Source organism: Pungitius pungitius, chromosome 3 (assembly GCF_949316345.1).
Source record: "Pungitius pungitius chromosome 3, fPunPun2.1, whole genome shotgun sequence".
NCBI lineage: Eukaryota > Metazoa > Chordata > Actinopteri > Perciformes > Gasterosteidae > Pungitius > Pungitius pungitius.
In genome coordinates, this window is record NC_084902.1 from 21,599,852 (window position 1) to 21,620,282 (window position 20,431).

The window sequence follows — 20,431 nt, forward strand, 5'->3', positions numbered from 1 at the left end:
ACTTGTGATATAGGAACACCAACTCCCAATATTTTACTACGATAAAAACATAATCGAAGCACTTACAGGATTTTCATTAGGGATTGCACTCTTTGTGAGGCTTCGTTTTTGCCATATTCAACAATAACATACGTGTCTGCACTATAGACTGTACTGTTTACGCCGGAGGACCACAACAACAATCTGTGATGCTATTAGCTGCGCTGATTGCTGCCCAATCGCGCTAGGAATTAAATAAATTATTGTTATAAATATAAAACGTCACTAAAGACCGATCATTTTCACACTCATTTTTAATTTTAAAAATATTTGTCAGGGACCCCCCAAATTCTAAAAATAAATTCTTATAGGGGGTCCCTAATGACTTATAGGGGGTCTGGGACCCCCCCAGACCCCCCTCATTTCGAACCCTGCGTCTCTACAGAAGCGTGGTATGTGCGGCTTCCCTGTAACGCCAGTCCGTTTTCTGATTGTGAGGTCAGAATGATCTGGGTCCAGCTGTTTTACCTCTAGTTTCTCGAGCAAAGTTCTTCTCTCATAATGAGTTTGGGTCGGGTTTTCTTGGAAGCTGCCGGTTGTTATCTCCTCAGTCATGCTCCACTATCACTGACATAAAATCATGGATGCAACAGAACTTTCTCAAACTCAACTGCAAAAAATCTGAAATACATCATCATCAGCCCTACCTCCCTCATCCGCTCCCTCATTACATCAGCCCTCTCTCTCAACATTGATGGCCAGATCATCAGCCCCTCCACCCTGCTCCGCAAACCCCTGTATCATCCTTGACCCCACCATTTATTTCCTACTCCATACCAACCACATCACCAAGACTGTCTTCTTCCACCTCAGGAACATTGTAAGGCTCTGGCCCTCCCTCTCCTCTGCCACCACAGAAATTCTCATTCATGCCCTCATAATCTCCAGACTCTACTCTAAATCTACTACTAAGACAACATCCACTAAGCCTCTACCAACAAATTCCTCAACAAACTCCAATATGTTCAGAACTCTGCCACTCTACTGCTCACCTCCTGTTTTACCTCCACTGGCTCCCGGTCAAATACAGGATATATTCATAATATTACTCACCACCTACAAAGCCCTAAACATCCTGGGCCCTACCTCCCTTTCAGACCTCCTCCCCCTCCATGCCTCAGCCCATTGCCTCAGTTCCACCAATGCTAACACCCTGATGACCATCAGGACCAAGCGTTGTGTTGGACCTGGGGCGACCTGGAGGCGACAGGGCCTCCTCAGCTGCTGCACCTCCCCATCCAAATCCACCAGGTTCCCCCCTATCATCATTCAAACAAGGCCCTCAAAACCCACCACTTCAACTGCAAACTCATTCTGCACAGTTTTCTCCCGTTCTTTTTTCTGTTCTGTTTGTTGTTCTTATAGTTGTCTGTCTGCTCGTTTCTCTTTCATTTTCGCCTGGTTTTGGTTCTTGTCAACCTCTCAACCTGAACTAACACAGGATTTAATTATGTGGTAAGTGTCACAGCGCTGTCAGTCCTACCCTGTCATTTCCACCTCTCACTCCACCTAATCAGTTCATTCTGTACACCTGCTAGTCACATTCACTCGTCAGCCCAATCACACTCACCTGTCTTTTTTCAGGATGAGGCCTGCTTTCCTGATGTTGCTAATGGTCATTACTATTATTGCGGTCAAGAGTATAGCTGGAGGGAAAAACAAGAAAGGTAGGATTCTTTTTCCATGCTTGTCATGTTAGGATATACTTAATGTTCCTGCAAGTTGCTGAAGCCCAAATCTCATTGACGGTCTGACAGATACTAACAATAGATATTGTACCCATAGGACTGTTTATAACATTCTGTATTTCACACGTAAAGATATGGCATGTTAAAAAATGTGCAAATCATTCAAGACGCATAGTATCAAACTTGTTATAAATGCAAGTTTTTCCCCGTCCTTGCTGAAAGCAGCTTACTGTAATACTAATGCTAACTCACCCTGGCTGCCACAGGAAGCACATTCAGCAGGCAGATCAGAGTAATGAGGTGTTGTCACTGAGCAACGACTTCCAACTGCTCAGACTTTCAAACTAGCTCCACCAAGCTGCTGTGTCAGGATTGGGTCATCTTTGCACTCAAACAGAAATTCTAAGCAGCGCACTACTTGAAGGAATTGTTTGAGTGTGAGATAATAAGATGAATAAAAACTGGAGGCTGGTTTCCTTAGAGCAAAGGTTACTAACTAGTGGACCACGATCCGGACCCAGAAGCTGTCCCATCCGGACCTAAAGCTAAAAAGAGACTTGTGATTTCAACGTGACAGCGCACTTTTTGACTGCACGGCTTTACTCGTCTTTATAGTAGTGGCTTAAAGCACTGACCAATTGCATTAGTTAAACCATCCCACGTAATACCAATCAATTCTTTACATTCAAGGCAGGACAATGATATTGTCTCAATACTGCGGGCAGACGATAGAGATAGCGGCAAATTAAAAATAAAAAGACAGTAAAAAGAAAAGAGATAGCAACGTTTTGAGAAAGGGACGTGTGACAAAACCAGTGTCTCTTCTGCTCAGAAACGGTTGAAACATCATAATGGGGCTCAATGAGCACCTCCACGTGTATAATTTGCTGAAACAGTCAAGTCCAAATGTGAAACGAATAAGGGAAAATTCAAGCTCATCGTCCCGTCATTTTATTTTTTCTGAATTGAAGAGCTTTATTTGAAAATGCAGAAATGTTCACTTTTTTAAAAATGCAGCCCTACTTTTACTTTATTTCGTTAATCAAGAGAACATTATTTGTATTTGCAGTCACAGGGGTCGATTTCAAGTAGGAGATTATAGATTTACCCCGAGATGCGAAACTGAGTTTTGAGTTTCAGAACAGCTGTTTAGAGTTGGTTCATGCAACATCACAGTATAAAGGCAGCATGAATGGATCCTACGATTTACCATGGCAACAACCACAAACAATCGGTCGGCATACTTCAATCCTATTGAGCTGGAAATATTAATGCAAGTGTACGGCGAGTATGAAACTGTAATTAGAAAAAAAAGCAACACCACTACTGCAGCAAAAGACACGGCGTAGGAGAAAATTGATGCTCTGTCAACACGTAAGTTCCCATAAAGTGTTGTCAGTTAGTATTTAATGTACACACTAATCGTAATCCTTACGTTTTACTAATTCCCAGTGGAAAAATTACATTTTACACTGTTAGAAGCCTGGACTGGTGTCAGAGGGAGGAGACTGTGACAGAAACTCAGGGTTAATTGAAGAAAACCTGCTCCTGACCAAGTTAGGTTCACAGGCTCAGTTACCATGGTGACAGACCCTGAGTTTCCCTCATCTCTGGGTTAACAAACTGAGTTTCCACTAAACCTGCTTCTTGAAACGAGTCACATTATGATCTTCCGAAACTTTGCTTTGAGAAGTTTTGTCTAACTGGACCTCTCTACATTTTAGTTGAAGACCCCTGCCCAGTGGTTCCCAAACTTTTTAGGCCACGCACCCCCTTCTACATTTCAACTGGGTTCATGCACCCCCCATTTCCCACAACAGCGCACAGGTGATGTTTGTTCAGAATATTTAGTCTGCTGTTGAATGTTGCAGCCGAACAAAGGAGCAGCAACATTGTATCACATTAATTCTGAATTGGGACAAAAAGTACATAAATACTCTGAAACACTGCAACAAAGTTTCAATGAACTCCAGTTACGTCACTTTAAAGGAGCAATAAGGATGAGGACACACTCACAGTTCCATACATAGCGGCCAAATTATTTAAAATTAAAAATGTACTCATCACGACTGATCATCAGGTAGGGGAATTTGAAATGACAAACAAAGTAAACCACAAGATAAATCTATAGAAGCGTCTATCTATCCCGCTCCTCTCACGATTGAGAGTGTCCCGATCTCAGCCAGCTAGTATGTAAGTAAATGGACGAGCTGAAGCGTATTTATTTATTAAATTGTACATTTTTTATTTTAATTGTGCAAAGGGTAGTTTTATAATGCATCTTTTATGTAAAAACCCTATTGTTTTTTTACCATGTTTCCTCTCGCGCAGCCCACTTTTGGAATCCCTGCCCTAGAGAGTAGCTTGGTAGATGAAGGCTCTGGTTCCGTTTTACCCACATGTCACATGTCATGTGTACTTGGGCAAGACACCTAACGCTGTTACCAACAAAAGCGAAGCAGTAAGCGAAGAGTAGATTCTATGCAAAATCGAATGCACTTTTTTTTTTAAAGCTGTGCGAATGAACCGACTGGCGGCGATTGGTGCCAAACCACTTAGCACTTTGTAGGCGAGAAGAGGGATATTAAATTCATGTCTGAGATTTACTGTGAGACTACAGGAATCATAGTATTGTATTAGTACCTGGTTGTTAATAACTCTTGTCTAAGTCTTTCAAAGTTGATTTGACATTACACAGTGGAGGTTGATGCATACAGATCATATCTGTTACACCAGTACTAATGGAATAATGTTGAACAAAGCATGTCTGATTGTTCTGTCCTTAGAGAAAAACCAGCCCTCCCAGTCGGGGTCAGAATGCACCGACTGGCGCTATGGCAACTGTGTCCCTAGCAACGGGGACTGTGGAGCAGGGTTTAGAGAAGGATCATGTGAGCAGCAGAACAAGAGGATGAAATGTAGAGTACCTTGCAACTGGAAAAAGGAAATTGGAGGTAACACACACACACGCACACGCCCAACGCTTCATTGGATGCTTCTGGTGTAGGGTAAACTATGTGTATCTAGGTATGAGGTAATGTTAGACAGGGAAGACCGGGACAGAAAAGGGCAAATCAAACACTAAATGACCTTATAGTACAGTATGTGAACACAACATCATCGTGAACCAGTGATGCAACCCTGTACAGCAGCTGTAAGTGTAGACTTGGGAGGTCCGCATTCAAATTGATTCAGAAACAACGATTCAGTAGACAGCCTGTAGCTTTTACTCTGAAGACAAAAAAAATGTTTAACCATGGTTCTCAGAGATTCACCACGTGTTCTCTTAAAGGATACCTGCACTGTTATGTATCCACTTATTTGTTCCTCATCATGTCTGAATCGCAGTAAAAGTGACTAGACAGGTGTAAAATGAGTTTTCCATTAAAGCAGACAACGTAAAAATGACTTCATCAGTGATGGTCTGAACCGTAGTGGTTAGTTAGGAGTCAGTATTGTATTAAATATTTAGAAAAGACAAAACATTTATTTGTTTTTAAAAAGATCGAGGACAAGTAGAGGTCGACTTTGAGTCAGGCTCAATTGGTGCAACGCTATACAAAGTTCCATAAGATAACTATGGTTGTGATTTGGTGAGACAGTACATTGTCTTACTATATATCCGATAACTAGGAAGGCAGCTGTTGAATGAATGGAAGGGTGAGAAGTCAGATTTTGTCGTTATGACTAGCAGATAATAAATGAGATCAGACTAAAGATTAGACTTGCAAAATTACGTGAATATTCAAAGTTGGAAACTTTCTACGGGAATTAACGGGAAATTTTGGGGTAATTGAATAATATTTACCTTGTCATAAGCAGACATGCATGCAAACATTTCTAATACAACTTTTAAAAAGGACATTTTGTTCTTTTGTGAGAACTAATTCGTTCATCGAACAACAAAAATATGAACGTTAAATAAAAGGTGTATTCCCTATGAACACCACCCCCATATTAAGGGTTTTCGAACACAGCCAGTGCCTCCACTCTACAGTAGCCATGACCAACTCCCTATCGGCTCAAAATTGATACATACAGCTTTTCTCCAACAATGAGCTGTCCGTTTGTTAATGACTAGCAGCTTGTTTGTCTTCTCAATAATATATTAACCCCAGTAATATCTTCAAAACTTACCTGAGTCAATTTAGTCATTGTGCTTGCTGTAGTGTGATAAGTTGCCCACTCACGCTTTTTGATGGACCCCGAAAGCTGCGAGTAATCATGGTGATGGTGTACTTTTGTGTGGGCATACATTCTACTCACTGCTATAAGAAGTTAGTCTACTGTATAAAAAAAAACTTGGTATTAAAATGAACATAGCTTTAGTTTACCAAGGAATGAATATGCTATGACAAAGACGTTCAAAAACAACAAAACGTTTTTTTCTTTACGTTTATGTTCCCAACCAGCTGCATCCAGGGTCCAGCTGAGCTAGTCGTGCATAGTCTCCACTACATTCAAGTTCCCTGTTCTATGATTTTGCAAAAAAACTTATATTTGGCATATTATGTTTTTTTTCAAAATACCTGAAGATTGCCATGTATTGTTATGAAAAACAGTAGGTACAATGTACTTATTGTCAAAAGGTCAGACACATTGGTTTTAAAACATGCATGATTGTGTTGAGGAAGAATTAACTTGGTTAAACTTTCATACATGTTTTAAAGATGTGATAGGTCTGCTTTACTGGACCATGCATATATTCAAAAATGCATGAGTTTATCTTCTGTGTAACTTCTCTTTTAGCTGACTGCAAGTATCGCTTTGGTAGTTGGGAAGAGTGTGATCCTAGCTCTGGCTCACAAACCAGAATGGGGACATTGAAGAAGACTGTTAAATGCGGAATGTCAACAGGCTATTTCTGCCTCCAAACCCTGCACTGAAAGCAAAGGTGAGACTGAGCTCCTAATGGTGAGGTAAGATGATAATGTTAAGCTAAGAATGAGATGCTGACAATGACCATAGTAACATCTCTGTGTATTGCAGGTATAATGTTCATCATGCTCACCATCTTAATTGATTTAATGTCTTTGCACGCTAAACTCTGCTTCCCAAGTGTTAATCACAGTAAAGTGCTCGGGAGGCTGACAATAATGTCACCAACTTTGTGTATTTGGCCATGTATCAAAGAATTGAAGGTGGAGGAGGACATGGTAGAAGTCCAGACATTTCACTAGAAGCCATCCCGATCAGGTACATACGTGTCCTGTGGGGACCATGAATGTCTGTACAGTTTCATCGCTCATCTCATCTTCAACTGCTCAATGGGGTCGTGTCACAAGAGAAACAGTTCAAGCAGGGGCCCTGAAATTCCCTTTACCGGGCCCCTACTACCAGCTCTAACTGGGGGATCCTAGGGCGTTATCAGAGTGTGCATATAATTTCTCCACCTTATTCTTCCCAGTTGGCCGTATCTTGAAAAGCTCCCTAGGTGCCCAGGGGGCATCCTTACCAGATATCAAACAACCTCTATACACGCAAAGGAGCAACAGTTCTACTCCAAGCTCATCACAGATGACTGCGGTTCTGACTCTATCGCTAAGGGAAACGCCAGCCACCCTTCAACAAACTATTAAAAGAAATTGCCATACCGGCCCCCATTGCTCAGATTCTCTGGTCAAACTCATACTCCATCTTCCCCTCACTTGCGAACAAGCTACTAGGTACTTTAATTCCTCCAGACTCAGATTTAGAGGTGCTGATCCCAATCCCTGCACGGCCAGAGTCAGAGCTGTGTTCGGGTTCTCTGCAGTAAGTCAGAGACAATTTAGTTGGGGGTTGGCCTTCGCCAGGGCTGCGCCATGTCACCAATCCTGTTTGTGGTTTGGACAGGATATTGAGAAGTAATCGGGGAGAGGAGTCTACAGTTCGGGGGGGCTGTGAATTCATCATTGCTGCTTTTGCAGATGATGTGGTCCTGATGGCATCTTATGTCTGTGAACTCCAACTGGAGTGGTTCGCAGCAGAGTGTGAAAGGGTTGTGATTGAGGCCGTGGTTCTCGGCAGGAAACCAATGGATTTCTTACTCTGGGTTGGGAATGTGTCCTTACCCCAAGTGAAGGTGTTAAAGTACCTCAGCGTCTTGTTCACGAGTGAGGGGAAGATGGAGTGAGTTTGGCTGGAGAATCCGAGCAGTCGGGACGGTATTGCACTCTCTTTACCGCACCTTTGTTACGAAAAGAGAGCTGAGCCAGAAGGCAAAGCTCTTGATCTACCGGTCAATCTTCGTTCCTACCCTCAACTATGGTCATGAAGGATGGGTTATGACCGAAAGAATTAGGTCATGGGTACAAGTGGCCAAAATGGGTTTCCCCAGGAGAGTGGCTGGCCTCTCCCTTAGAGATTGGGTGAGAAGCTCAGCCATCCGTGAGGAGCTGCTCCTTTGCATTGAAATAGCCAGTTGAGGTGGTTTGGGCATCTGGTAAGGATGCCCCCTGGGCGCCCCCCTAGGGAGGTGTTCCAGAGACGGCCACCTGGGAAAAGGCCCTGGGGGGGGAAGACCCAGGACTAGGTGGAGAGATCTCTGCACTGGCCAGGGAACACCTTGGGATCTCACTGTCATAGCTGATAGATGTGGCTGGGGAAAGTGAAGTTTGTGGTCCCCTGCTGTAGCTGTTGCCCCCGCAACCAGACTCCGGATAAGCGGTAAAAGATAAATGGATCCCAACCGCTTCACACTCAGCTGCATACCACTCCAGTGAGAGTTTGGTCATAGCCCGAAGATGATCAGGACCACATCATATACAAAAAGTCAGATGAGATCTGCAGCACCCTGAACTGTAAACCCACCTCCCCCTTGACTGCGCCTTGATATCCTGTCCATGGAAACTCAAAACAGGATTGTTAACAAGTCACAGCCCTGGCGAAGGCTAACCCCCACTGGAGGAAATTACTCTTGCTTTGGGCGTACAGGGATTATGGCGACAAGTAGGGACCACCTCAACCTGTCCTCATGCAGCACCTTCCAGTTCCGTTTGGGGGACCCGGTCATGCATTCTCCTGGTCTACAAAACACATGTAGACTGGATGAAGCATACTGAAAGGCCCCCTCCATGTACCTTGAAAGAGAGAAGCTCTGGTCCGTTGTTCAACGACAAGGACAAAATCACCATAGTACCTCTTGGTTCGACTACCTACCAAACAGTTCTTTCCATCACCTTAGAGTGGACTTTACCCGGGATGTTTGCGCATGGGAAATATGTTAACTTGGAATAGTATAGAGCTTTTCTATTATTCACAGAACACAGAACTCTCCATGTATACATAGGAAATATTCAGCCTTCTATCAGGACCATCTGAAACTTCTGTTATGTTCTTAATTATAGACCATTTTGTGAATCAAAGTTACAATGTTTGAAACTGTCTGTCTTTCTTCCCAGGAAAGAAGAAAAAAGGCGAGGGCAACTAGGAGTCTTTTTGTGGAAAAGAGTCAGAGAGCCAGCTGACAGCTGCACAGTGAACCAAACACTTATAGAATCGTGTCCTGATTCCTTCAGACAAATTTGAATAGAGGTTTCTTAGCCTTAACAAACTCATTATGTATGGTTTTTGAACAAATAATCTCTTTAGGACTAATAAAAGGAGCATTGCCTAAACCCAAATCTAAGTGCATTTGGAATATTAATATGATACATTTTACAAAACCACCACCTTTATGAATTTGTTTAACCTGTTATATTACATTTTCCCTGTTGAGGTGTTCTCATTAAGTGACTCATCATTGCCTCCAAACCTTCTTGTCCTCCACCATTGCTTCACTGGGAACGTCAACTATTTAAACTCCCCGTTTTGTTATCCGTTCTGAATCAATTCATTTTATTTTGTATGACCCAAAATCACAAATTTGCCTCAGGGGGCTTCACAGTCTGTACACATGCAACATCCTCTGTCCCGAAACCCTCACATCGGCACAGGGAAAAACTCCCAAAAAATGAAAAAACCCTTACAACGTCAGAAGAGGGATCCCTCTCCCGGAATGGACAGACTGCAAAGGATGTCATCTGTACAGAATAAACAATGTAAAAGATTTACAATACATTCAATTCTTCTAACGGAAATGATACAAATAATTGAGAGTAGCAGGCCAAGTGTAAAAGCAAGGGGGGTGCGGAGAAATTGCGGGCCAAAAAAAATAAAAAATAATCTAGAGGTTGATGCCTCAACATGTCCAAAAATAACCGACATACTTAGTGCTGTAGCTTCAGTTGTCAAAACTACTACAGTAACTGACGACATGTTGCAGAAACATAGGGTTGCCAAGTCTCCCAACCCCAAATCAGGGACACTTTCGCGGGGGGTGCTAGCGGTCGGCGGCCGGGCTTGCACAATCTATTTTTTCTTTGCAGCGCCAGCCTCACTGCTCATTTCAACAGATAGGACAGCTCTCACCCGCGCACACACTGGTCTGATGCGTCACAACAACCGGGAGTTTTTCGCGCGTCATTGACTTACCAGGCTGTGATTGGAAATCGGGACTGGAGCTGTTCCCCGGCCGGGACAAATCAAAATTGCCCATAAATCGGGATGTCCCGGGTAATACGGGACGGTTGGCAACCCAAAGCAGAGGAGAAGGTGCAGCAGGTGTCTGAGTCTGATAATGAAGTCAAGGAGGGACAGAGTGAGCAGGAGAGTGTCATTGAAACTGTAAGCAAGCAGGTAGCTACATGAACAGTGAGGGAGTGTTAATCAGGGCTGGTGCATGAGGATAGTGTGTGTGGGCCTGGCTGGGCCACAACAAAGATGATGACCATTTAACAGTTACCTCAATTAATGAATATTATAATAAGGCAACAAACATAATCGTTGTCGGTTGTTGCTATTATAAAGTCTGAGTGTTGGTGTCAGGTTGTCATTTGTCAAATTGTCACTTAAAAGTCACTGCAATGGCCACTCAGTTAGCTAAAGTCAAATAACACAGCATAAGCTATTTTGCACTGTTTTTGTAGCTAGCAGAGTTGAGTTCACTTATTTAATTGCAACTTTGGATATTCTAATGTAACCATTTAAAACTCATAACGGCCGCCGACGGCCCTTCTTCTCTAGAAAAAAACCTTAAATGATGCCATTTGATTATTTTAATTATTACTCGCCCACACGTTACACGTTAGAAGAGGTAGCTAACGAATGTTATTTGGGGGTTAAAAACCCGCTTTGAATTTTAAAAGCTATATATTCAAATAACTAGATATTTTCTAATGTTTCAATATGCAATATTACGGCAAGTGAATACTCTAAATGTTAAATATATATTATCAGGACGTTTTGTGTGAGTAATTTGTTTGTTGAGGATTTTTATGGTAAGTATCTCAACAATTAGAGGTGAATGTTGTTTGGTGTCATATTAAAGAGGGGTTTGTGCTCTTTAAAGGGATAGTTCACCCAAAAATGATGATTGTGTCATCATTTACTCACCCCCAAGTTGTTTCAAACCTGTATGAATTTCTTTATTCTGCTAAACAAAAAGAAAGATATTTTGAAGAATGTTGGTAATCAGACAGTTGATGGACCCCATTCACTTCCATAGTATTTTCCTACTATGGAAGTGAATGGGGTCCACGGCACTTAAAGTAGTTCTCAGCTTTGTATGGGTTTTTGCGAACGGAACAGTAGATATGCATATCTACAGGGACCGCAAGGATAGTGTATTGTTTAGTGGTTGTGTCTTTACGCACATCGGTCTCTGAAGTTCCGTGGCTTTAGCCTGCCAACAGCTGAGCTAAACCAAGGATGCACACACTCGCGCATCCTTAAAATAGTCGTCGCGGTCCGTATCGGTGCACAAGAACCACTGCTGCCCCCACAGTGACCGAGCGGTCTGGGTTCGTGGATGATTTCATCATTACACTAATAACCGCCGTACGGGTCCAAGTATTGTGACTTCGTCACCGCCAACGTTTTCGTCTCGTCACGTTAATGAAATTTATCATAGATTTAGTCATAGTTTTTATTTTTTAAGATCCATTTTCGTCTTGTCTTAGTCATGGAAAAAAGGTTGTCAATGGATATTTTTTGTCATAGTTTTCGTCAACAAAATTAACATTGCATCACATGCCATTTAGCTGAGGTTTTTTTTATCCAAATGTGACCCAATGGACACTTAGAATACTTTGAGCAATGTCTCTCTTTGAGGGGAGAGACCCTGAATTTGATTATTTACGCTTATGGCTAAAAGTCCCATATGAGGTACACCATAGACGGACAGAGGCTTCTGCGTGTATAGTCCAATATCACTTTTATTTAAACACATGAAAAGAATTTATGCCAACAGTGATTGACCAACGACAATAACACTACACACAATTTAAAACAAGGCTAAAACAACCACCACTGCAAACTAATAACACTGAGGTTTGAATACCAGCCCCGAGAGTGATTTATTTTGTCTCTTTAGTCTCTTTTTGACCCGCGAGTCCGGCTGACCGCTGCCCCCCCGACATGCAAGGGGAGGCGAAGGCCCGTTCATCGCTGCTCGCAGCTTTAATTAGGGCCTGAGCCGACTGAAAGTCGGGCAAAAGCCCTACCTTACTCTACAAAAAAGTCAATTATGGTATGGAAATGCGCCTGGTGTTTTTTTCCGCCATTTTGAATTTAGTGAAAAACACGTTTTTGCAAACTCCTCCCAGACGCTTGGCCCGATTCTTACGAAATCTTCGGCAAAATGATCATTGGCTCAATGCCATCAAAATTTATTGAAAGAATGTTGATATCTCATTTTTCATTAAAGTTATGGACCAATGAATTTTGTAAGGGGTGTGGCCTGAAAAGGAAAGACCCATAACTTCAAAAGTTATTAACGTCGATCCTCACCAATCTTTAGGATATGTTCACGTTGAGTCCTCGAACATTATTCAATTCAATTAATTTTATTTTGTATAGCCCAAAATCGCAAATTACAAATTTGCCTCAGAGGGCTTTACAGTCTGTACACATGCAACATCCTCTGTCCCGAAACCCTCACATCGGCACAGGAAAAACTCCCCAAAATATGAAAAAACCCTTCAATGGGGAAAAAAGGGAAGAAACCTTAGGGAGAACGTCAGAGGAGGGATCCCTCTCCCGGGATGGACAGACTGCAATGGATGTCATGTGTACAGAATCAACAATGTAAAAGATGTACAATACATTCAATTTCTCTAACAGAAATGATACAAGTAATTGCAAGTAGCAGAACAGGTGTACGGCAGGACCACTGCAGGGACAACCACCATCCACAGAGGCTTCTGTGGGGAGGGAGAGCAGAAAGATGTTGGTTTATGATGACAGTAATATGAATCATATTTAAAGTAATGATGATGGCAGCAGCAGGTGTCAGCAGAGCCATGCCAGGAGTCAGAACCGGGGTCCGCACGAAACTATGATCCAAGGAGACCTGCTAGGCGAGAAAGCACAAAAAACTCTTAATTAGCTTAATTAGTGATGTACATTAATAAAACATGGATTATTGTGGAAGGTGAGAGTGTGAGCGTGAGAGAGGGGCTCGGTGTGTCCTAAGAAGTTCCCCGGCAGTCTAAGCCTAGAGCAGCTTAACTAAGGGCTGGTCCAGGCTAACCTGAGCCAGCCCTAACTATAAGCAATATCAAAGAGGAACGTTTTAAGCTTTATCTTAAATGAACTGACCGAGTCTGCCTCCCGGACTGAAAGTGGAAGCTGGTTCCACAAAAGAGGAGATTGATAACTGAAGGCTCTGGCCCCCATCCTACTTTTTAAAACTCTAGGAACCACAAGTAGCCCAGCATCTACGGAGCGCAGATGCCTTGTAGGGCAATACGGTGTAACAAGCTCTTTAAGATAAGACGGTGCCTTACCAGCAAGTTCCCTGTAGGTGAGGAGAAGTACCTTAAATTCTATTCTTGATTTAACAGGAAGCCAGTGCAGAGAATTTAATACAGGAGTTATATGATCCCATTTCTTAGTTCTTGTTAATACACGTGCTGCAGCATTCTGAATCAGCTGGAGAGGTTTAAGAGCAGCCTGATAACAAAGAATTACAGTAATCCAGTTTAGAAGTAACAAATGCATGAACTAGTTTTTCTGCATCACTTTGAGACAGGAAGTTCCTGATTTTCGATATATTACGTAGATGAAAAAAGGCAGTCCTTGAAGTCTTCTTTATATGAGAGTTGAAGGACATATCCTGGTCGAAGAGAACTCCAAGATTTCTGACGGTGCTGTTGGATACCAGAGCAATTCCATCCATAGAGACTGTATCACGTGACAGCTGACTTTCGAAGGCGCTCTGGGCCTATCATGATAACTTCCGTTAGAACATTAGGGGGCGCTATAGTGATTCTCTGTATTTTTTGCACTTTCCTTCATTTTTTGCATTTACAAACGAACGACCTCCTCCGAGAGTTTAAATCCGATCCATTTCATAATCTGGCAAGTTGATCCTGACAACCGTGGGGTCAAAAGTTATTAAAATCAAGAGTTTTCATAAAACTACCTGGGCGTGATCGTGCGTCCAGTTTGGACAATATTGGACAAAATGTAAAATGTTATAACACCAAGGAACATTGATATTTCTGGCTATAAATGTTTATTCGTGATGCTTGTGTAGGCCTATAAGTATTGCCATGCAGTGATTTTCGAAAAAGTATAGCGCCACCTATTTGCTTAGGTCAATGCAAATTTCTACAGTTAGATGTCCATCTCCTAGCCCTTTAATCTGATCCACTTCAAATCTGGGAATATAAGACGTAAGAATGTGATGATAGGTTACAGTGAATATTGGGAGTTTTGGACCAACTTTGTTGCCGTGACGACACACATCTTCTGAGCCTTGGCAAACTAAAACTCTTGAACCTCTGAGTTTCTTACGTGATGACCTTTACAGACCTGATGTGGAGTTTTGGATCAAAAGTGAAAAATTGCCTCCATAGCGCCCCCTGGAAGTTTTCGACGAAGCAGCGCCGGCACCCTGTTTGACCTACAAGTTGACTTTACACTTTAGAGCAGGGGTATCCAACTCATTTCAGGTTCGGGCCAGATACTGCTGGGGGGCACATACGATCGATGCGAACAGCTGACGAGGGGAGGGAGAGGGGGGTGGGGGGGCGCTGGCGGTTCCTAGTTCAATATAATTACATATATGGTTTAAATGCACATATTCTGCCACATACGGGTGGAGATGCGAACACGTTTACTCTGCGATCTCCATAAACTGTCTCTGCTCTGCTCACTGAAGCAACGGCAAAGGAGGTGGGGGGTCACTGGCGCTCTAGACGGACAGCCGGTCGGCCAGCTGTAACTGCTGATATAAGCAACAAAGGTGCTTTTGAGGTACTAAATATGCTCGTTCACAAACGCAATGTTGTATCCCTTAGGCTATTGAATGCTCTCATTGTAGTAGGATATACACCATTAGGAAGATATGTGCATAAAAACAGCTGTTTCAGGGACAACGCGACTAGTTTGCTACGGAGGTAATTGTCAACATGGCTGTTTAGCATTAGCCATTTGGAGGAGTCTCCGTGTGACCGTGCTTCACTCGGTTGTATGGCGCAGATGCAGTTCACAACAATGATATTTTTACAGGCCAAATGTATCTTATTTAGGGCTGTCGAGTTGATCCATGTGATTAATGTACCTGTCATGATATGAGGCAAGACGTGAGTCGTGTTCCCAGGGCCGGCGCTAGCCATTTGGGTGACCTAAGCACAAATGGTTGCCCCCCCCAACCAACGAACCAACAACCATTCAGAATGTCTTAGTTAGGTTCTCTTTATTCCCCAAATAACTTCTAAACATAAATAATTTACATAAAGAAACATTAAAAGAAATAAATGATATAAAAGATTATAAATACCAAATACAACCACAATTACTAAAAACACAGATTTGGAACTGAACATTGTAAACGCAGAAGGTATTCAAGTATATAACCGTGTAAGTAATAATGTGCACATTTCTTCAGTAAATAATATACATAAGTACAAATAATAATAATAAAGTGCAAATTTTAAAGTGCAAATAACCATACATAAGTACAAACTGCACAGTAGAATTTACTTTGCCATCTCTATAAAAGAGACCATTCTGCTATCTGATAGAACTATATTAAACATTTTGACTACCATCAGTTGTCAAAGGCCCTACAGAGGCACACGCCTGCATTTCCTAGCTGCAAAATCAGCTATCAGTTCATATGACAGTTTCTGAGCCACGTCCCCATTGATGCTGATGACAGCCAGACCACTTAAACGTTCCCTAATCACATCACGTTCAGTCAAAGGGTTTTTCCAAAGTTAACCTTACCAAGTGCCGTTTCCCACTCATCATTTCATTACGTAGCTAGGCTACTTTTTCACAACACAATAAGATTGTTTGAACATAATTGATAACCAACGCAAAAAAAGCGCCCTGAAGTGCAAAGCAAACAAGGCTAATAGGCTAACGTTACCTGACTATGATGGCTAAAAGAAATAGCAGGCCCATTTTAAGCATAATCAGAAATACCATTGCTAGCTAGCTAGCAACCTAAGAAATGATTGCTAGTCTTATTGCTAACGGTAACAGAAACGATAACGGTAACGTCAATGATAATAAAAACGGTAACGGTAACAGAAACTTGGGGCGGCCCGCGGACGAGTACCGAATACGGCCCACTGGCGATCCGTGCAGACATTATGAGGGCGAGTATATGTGGCCAGCCGGCCGCCCGGTGACCACTAGCAACGGTCCTCACAAGACAAAGTTTGGGGACCCCTGATTTAAAACATTGTCTTATCTGAGTGCAACGCGCGAGCATCATCCCGCTGTCTCTTCTTTTTTCTTTTTTCCGCCCCCCGACTTTTCGAAGCCGTTTCAAAGCTGTCTGCCACATTTGAGATTTGAGGCATAATCGAAAAAACCACTGTGAGGTGGGGGGAGGGGGGCCGCACAGGAGGTTCCCCCTTTTCTCCCCTAATTTGGTCTAGGCCAGTGGTTCTCAACTTGTCTGGCTCCGGGACCCACCTTTACCCCTTAATGACAAGCCGCGACCCAATTCGATCGGTCAACGGGGGCTACAAACGAGTTGAGTAGAGAAATTCTGGTCTAGGCCTATTACTTTTGTATTGCTTTTGCATATTAACATGCTTTAGACATATTTTATTTGTTATTTATACTAGTAGCCTACTGTGATGATTTTTCACGTCCCAGATTTTTTATGCCCCCCCAGGCACTTGGTGCTCTACGCGCAGTGCGTGATGTGTGTGTGTGCGGAGCACCGGTGCTGGATGTTCCACATTCAAGAGGGTTTTTATTTAGCACAGCCCAGAGCAACCTAAGCTATACGTTTACTTGAACAACAACTAGCATACGTCAAACTACGGTAGCTTTAAAGGGACAAAAGACACCTCTTCATGCTATTAACGCCACTTTGTTTACGTTTCCGTGTGCCCTAAATAAGTTGGAATAAGTTGGAAGTTGAAACACTTTATTTACACACTGTGATGACACCGTCCTCTATAACTAGTTAATTGTCTATAATCTGCACGCAGCGTGCGTCTTCAATGTTTTTCAATATGTTACATATATTTAGTTCCTTCACAATGAGCATGAATCTAAGATTAAATGATATGATTAATATGCCCCAAATTCCAATGAAATAATATATACACGTCAAGCTCTTTATAGAGGGGAACTCCAAATTACTAAACTGTAAACAGTTAATATAAGAGAAAAAAATATTTTTATCAAGATAAATGTTTTTCAAAATGTGTGATTAACTAGTAAATTGTCTATAATCTGTTGACAGCCCCTAATCGTTCTGAAAATACACGTTGGTGCTCAAATACTTTCAAATGCCCCGTGCAAAGTCATGCCACCAGTCTGAGGCCATCAATGGGAATGGCACATGGGACACGTGGCTTTCAACTCCAGCGAGGTGGGAATGGCATTTCTTTATATATATATTTTGTTCTGTGTGCATAATTGTAAAAGACTTCTTCCTGTGTTCTTACAACAGCATTCCATTACATATCGTGTAACTGTCGATGGATGTAATAATTTGGCCTTCTTTTTTTCTTCCAGCACACGGCACAGGTTGGCGTCACCGTGGGCAATCATGGCAAAGACCCAAGTCGACTGGACCACAGCGGAAAATGATCTTTCCAGACAAGTCTCCAGAGAAGAAGAAGTTATTTACTTCTACAATGAATGGAAGAATTACATCTTCCAGATGACAGCTCTCCGCTCATCCTTCTGGGCAACTTGAACATCCAGACAGAACTTATGTGACCTACTGCGTTCATTTTCTTCTTTAGCTCTTACATTCACTTCCTCCCCTAAGCTGGCAAACACGGACTACATCTTCACCAGAAAGGGCTCCACCTCTTACCTGCCTGAAGCTCCACACCCAACATTGATTTATTTTGTTTCTTTATTCTCTTTTTGACCGCGTGTCCGGCTGACCGCTGCCCCCCCGACATGCAAGGGGAGGCGAAGGCCCGTTTATCGCTGCTTGCAGCTTTAATACTTTTATTTGATTTTTATCTTATTGCTTAACTATGTTGTCATTACTGTACTGTCTTCCGTCATGCACCAATCGCCAAGACAATTTCCATGTATGTCTAACATATTATGGCAATAAACGTTTCCTGATTCCTAATTCCTGATTCCTTTGTGACCACGGTGTTGAAGTTTAGCTGGGAGCAGCTTGAGTGGTGAATGGCTGAGTTGTGGGAGAGCACTCAGTACTACAAACCGAAATATTGGTCCCAGCTGCTGTTGGTCCAGTATCTGTTCTACAGGTTGCCTGGATTGAGTGGTGTGGTTTGATTATGTGACACTTCTTAATTCATGCCTTTCATGAGTATATTTACTACATAGTAGAGATGAGCGAGTACAGCATTATCTGTATCTGTATCTGTTGAACCATATGAATTATCTGTATCCGTATCCGTACTCGGACTGGGCGGGGCCTAACCCGAAAATGGGCGGGGCCTAACCCGGACGTAGGAAGGATTTACCCCGTAAATTGTCGGGTTAAGCCTTTCTGCGGTTAAAACAGAATTCCTTCTTAATTCTTATCACTGATGATCATGAGAGAGAGAGGGGAAGTGTGTGTGTGGCTTAATTTGTAATATTAATATTTAGTTATTTAACACAACTAGTCAACGTCAGACACTGAGTGCGTGAAGAGAGCCAGCAGACGGTAAAAAAAACTGATGAGAGAGAGAGAGAGGGAGAGGGAGAGAGAGAGAGGGAGAGGGGAGAGAGAGGTCAGTGCGTGAAGTAAAAAAAAAAAACTGGTTAGAGCCGACTGAAAAAAAAAACTCCGACAGGCAGAGACGCAATGCGAGTCGCATTCTTAAGCACCACGTCTTAACAAGCCCCACGTTTACCTGAACTCTACTAGTTAAGAACAACAAACCGAAGTAAAAAAAATAGGCGAAGAAATCGTTTAAATTTATCGGGAAAGACCCGCGAACCCGCTGACTGAGGGAGGGAGAGAGGAGTTATGTGTATGTGTGAGCCGAGCGGGACACAGCAACACAAACAGTATGTGTGTAGGGGAGGGGCGCTGTGACTACCAGCCAATCACAGAACGCAGACACAGACAGCTACCCAATGAGGACTTTTATTCAATCCGAGCACAGATATTGACTCGTATTACTCGTATAATACTCGTACTCGGCAAAAGTGCTTTATCCGTACCGGATATTTGTTTCAGCCGAGTATCCGGCTCATCTCTACTACATAGCTGAGAGGTCATCATAGTTAGAGGCTTTAGACATTGAAACAGTGACCGTGTTACCTGGGGACTCTCGGCTGAATGCATCTGTAGTCAGTCGTAGTAATTTGTGTCAATACTTTGTGCTGGGGATTCTCCCCCTGAGATGCTGATTTGTTGTAGGACATTGACCACTACAGGGTTCCAGTCAGAGAACACGCAGACATCTGGTTGGTTACTATCCTTCTGTATTTATCCGTTGATGCAGGCTCACAGATCAATCGACAGAAGGAATTACATAGTGGACAGGAAGATGAACGTAAAGATGGAGTTTCTGAAATAAACACAGAAAACAAATTGCAAACTGAATAATGAAGGCTCGCTAGCCAGATTAGCCACTTAGCTCAACATTGAGCGATTATGGAATGACTACATTACAGAATTAACACGGACAGTGAACACAGTAAACACACCTAAGCTAACAGGCTTAACAGTGTGAGCAGATGAGTACAAATTGAGGTAACATAACTTACATCATCATTGACTCAATCTAACGGATCTACTGTCCGTGTCGCGTAGCGTGTATTCGCGGTACCGGAAGCGGAAACAACATGCGCTGTCAAAATAAAATTTCAAAATAAAAGCGTCAATTCAATCAATTTTGATACTCATATTATTACACAACAACACTGTGCACCAAAGATAAAGGGCACATTATGCTCCAAGGATATATGGTTATTAATAAATGCTTAACTTATTGTCACAAACAGACGTTCCCCGTCTCCGGAAGCTTCGGACTAAGGTCCGAAGCTCGGGATCTCAGTCACCCCTCTGTGTCACGTTACAGTGGTTTGTGCCATTCAGGATCAGCCCACTGAGCGGGCACGGCCACTCCCACCAACGCACCTGTGGCTCGTCTCTCATCAGGAGAGGCTGGGCACTTAAGCTGCCGAAGCCTCAGAGGCCAGTGCGAAGTCTTGTGCATGTTGCCATCACATTCTGAGCGTTCTCTCGATATCCTGTTTCTGCCTACCTGTTATTGACCTCT

The 20,431-nt window shown here is 42.7% G+C and overlaps 1 protein-coding gene and 1 long non-coding RNA gene across 4 annotated transcripts; one reads left to right on the top strand and one right to left on the bottom strand.

Moving 5' to 3' along the window:
• Positions 1-442: 442 nt before the first annotated feature.
• Positions 443-9,165, top strand: LOC119210265 (midkine-B-like). The gene is given in 5 exon segments (XM_037460116.2): positions 443-1,706; positions 4,514-4,681; positions 6,477-6,558; positions 6,560-6,621; positions 9,110-9,165. Coding segments are annotated over 5 exon segments (423 nt in total). The 5' UTR covers positions 443-1,624; the 3' UTR covers positions 9,139-9,165.
• A 772-nt stretch (positions 9,166-9,937) lies between these two features.
• LOC119210328 (uncharacterized) lies at positions 9,938-20,137 on the bottom strand. Of its 3 annotated transcripts, none has more exons than XR_005119654.2 (3): positions 19,917-20,132; positions 19,468-19,717; positions 9,938-13,101 (listed from the first exon to the last, which is right to left on the bottom strand). It is a non-coding gene; the product is annotated as an uncharacterized LOC119210328 (long non-coding RNA). The 3 variants fall into 3 exon arrangements; XR_009955932.1 differs by having other exon boundaries at positions 9,938-13,098; positions 19,917-20,131; XR_009955931.1 differs by lacking the exon at positions 9,938-13,101 and having other exon boundaries at positions 18,946-19,717; positions 19,917-20,137.
• Positions 20,138-20,431: the final 294 nt, after the last annotated feature.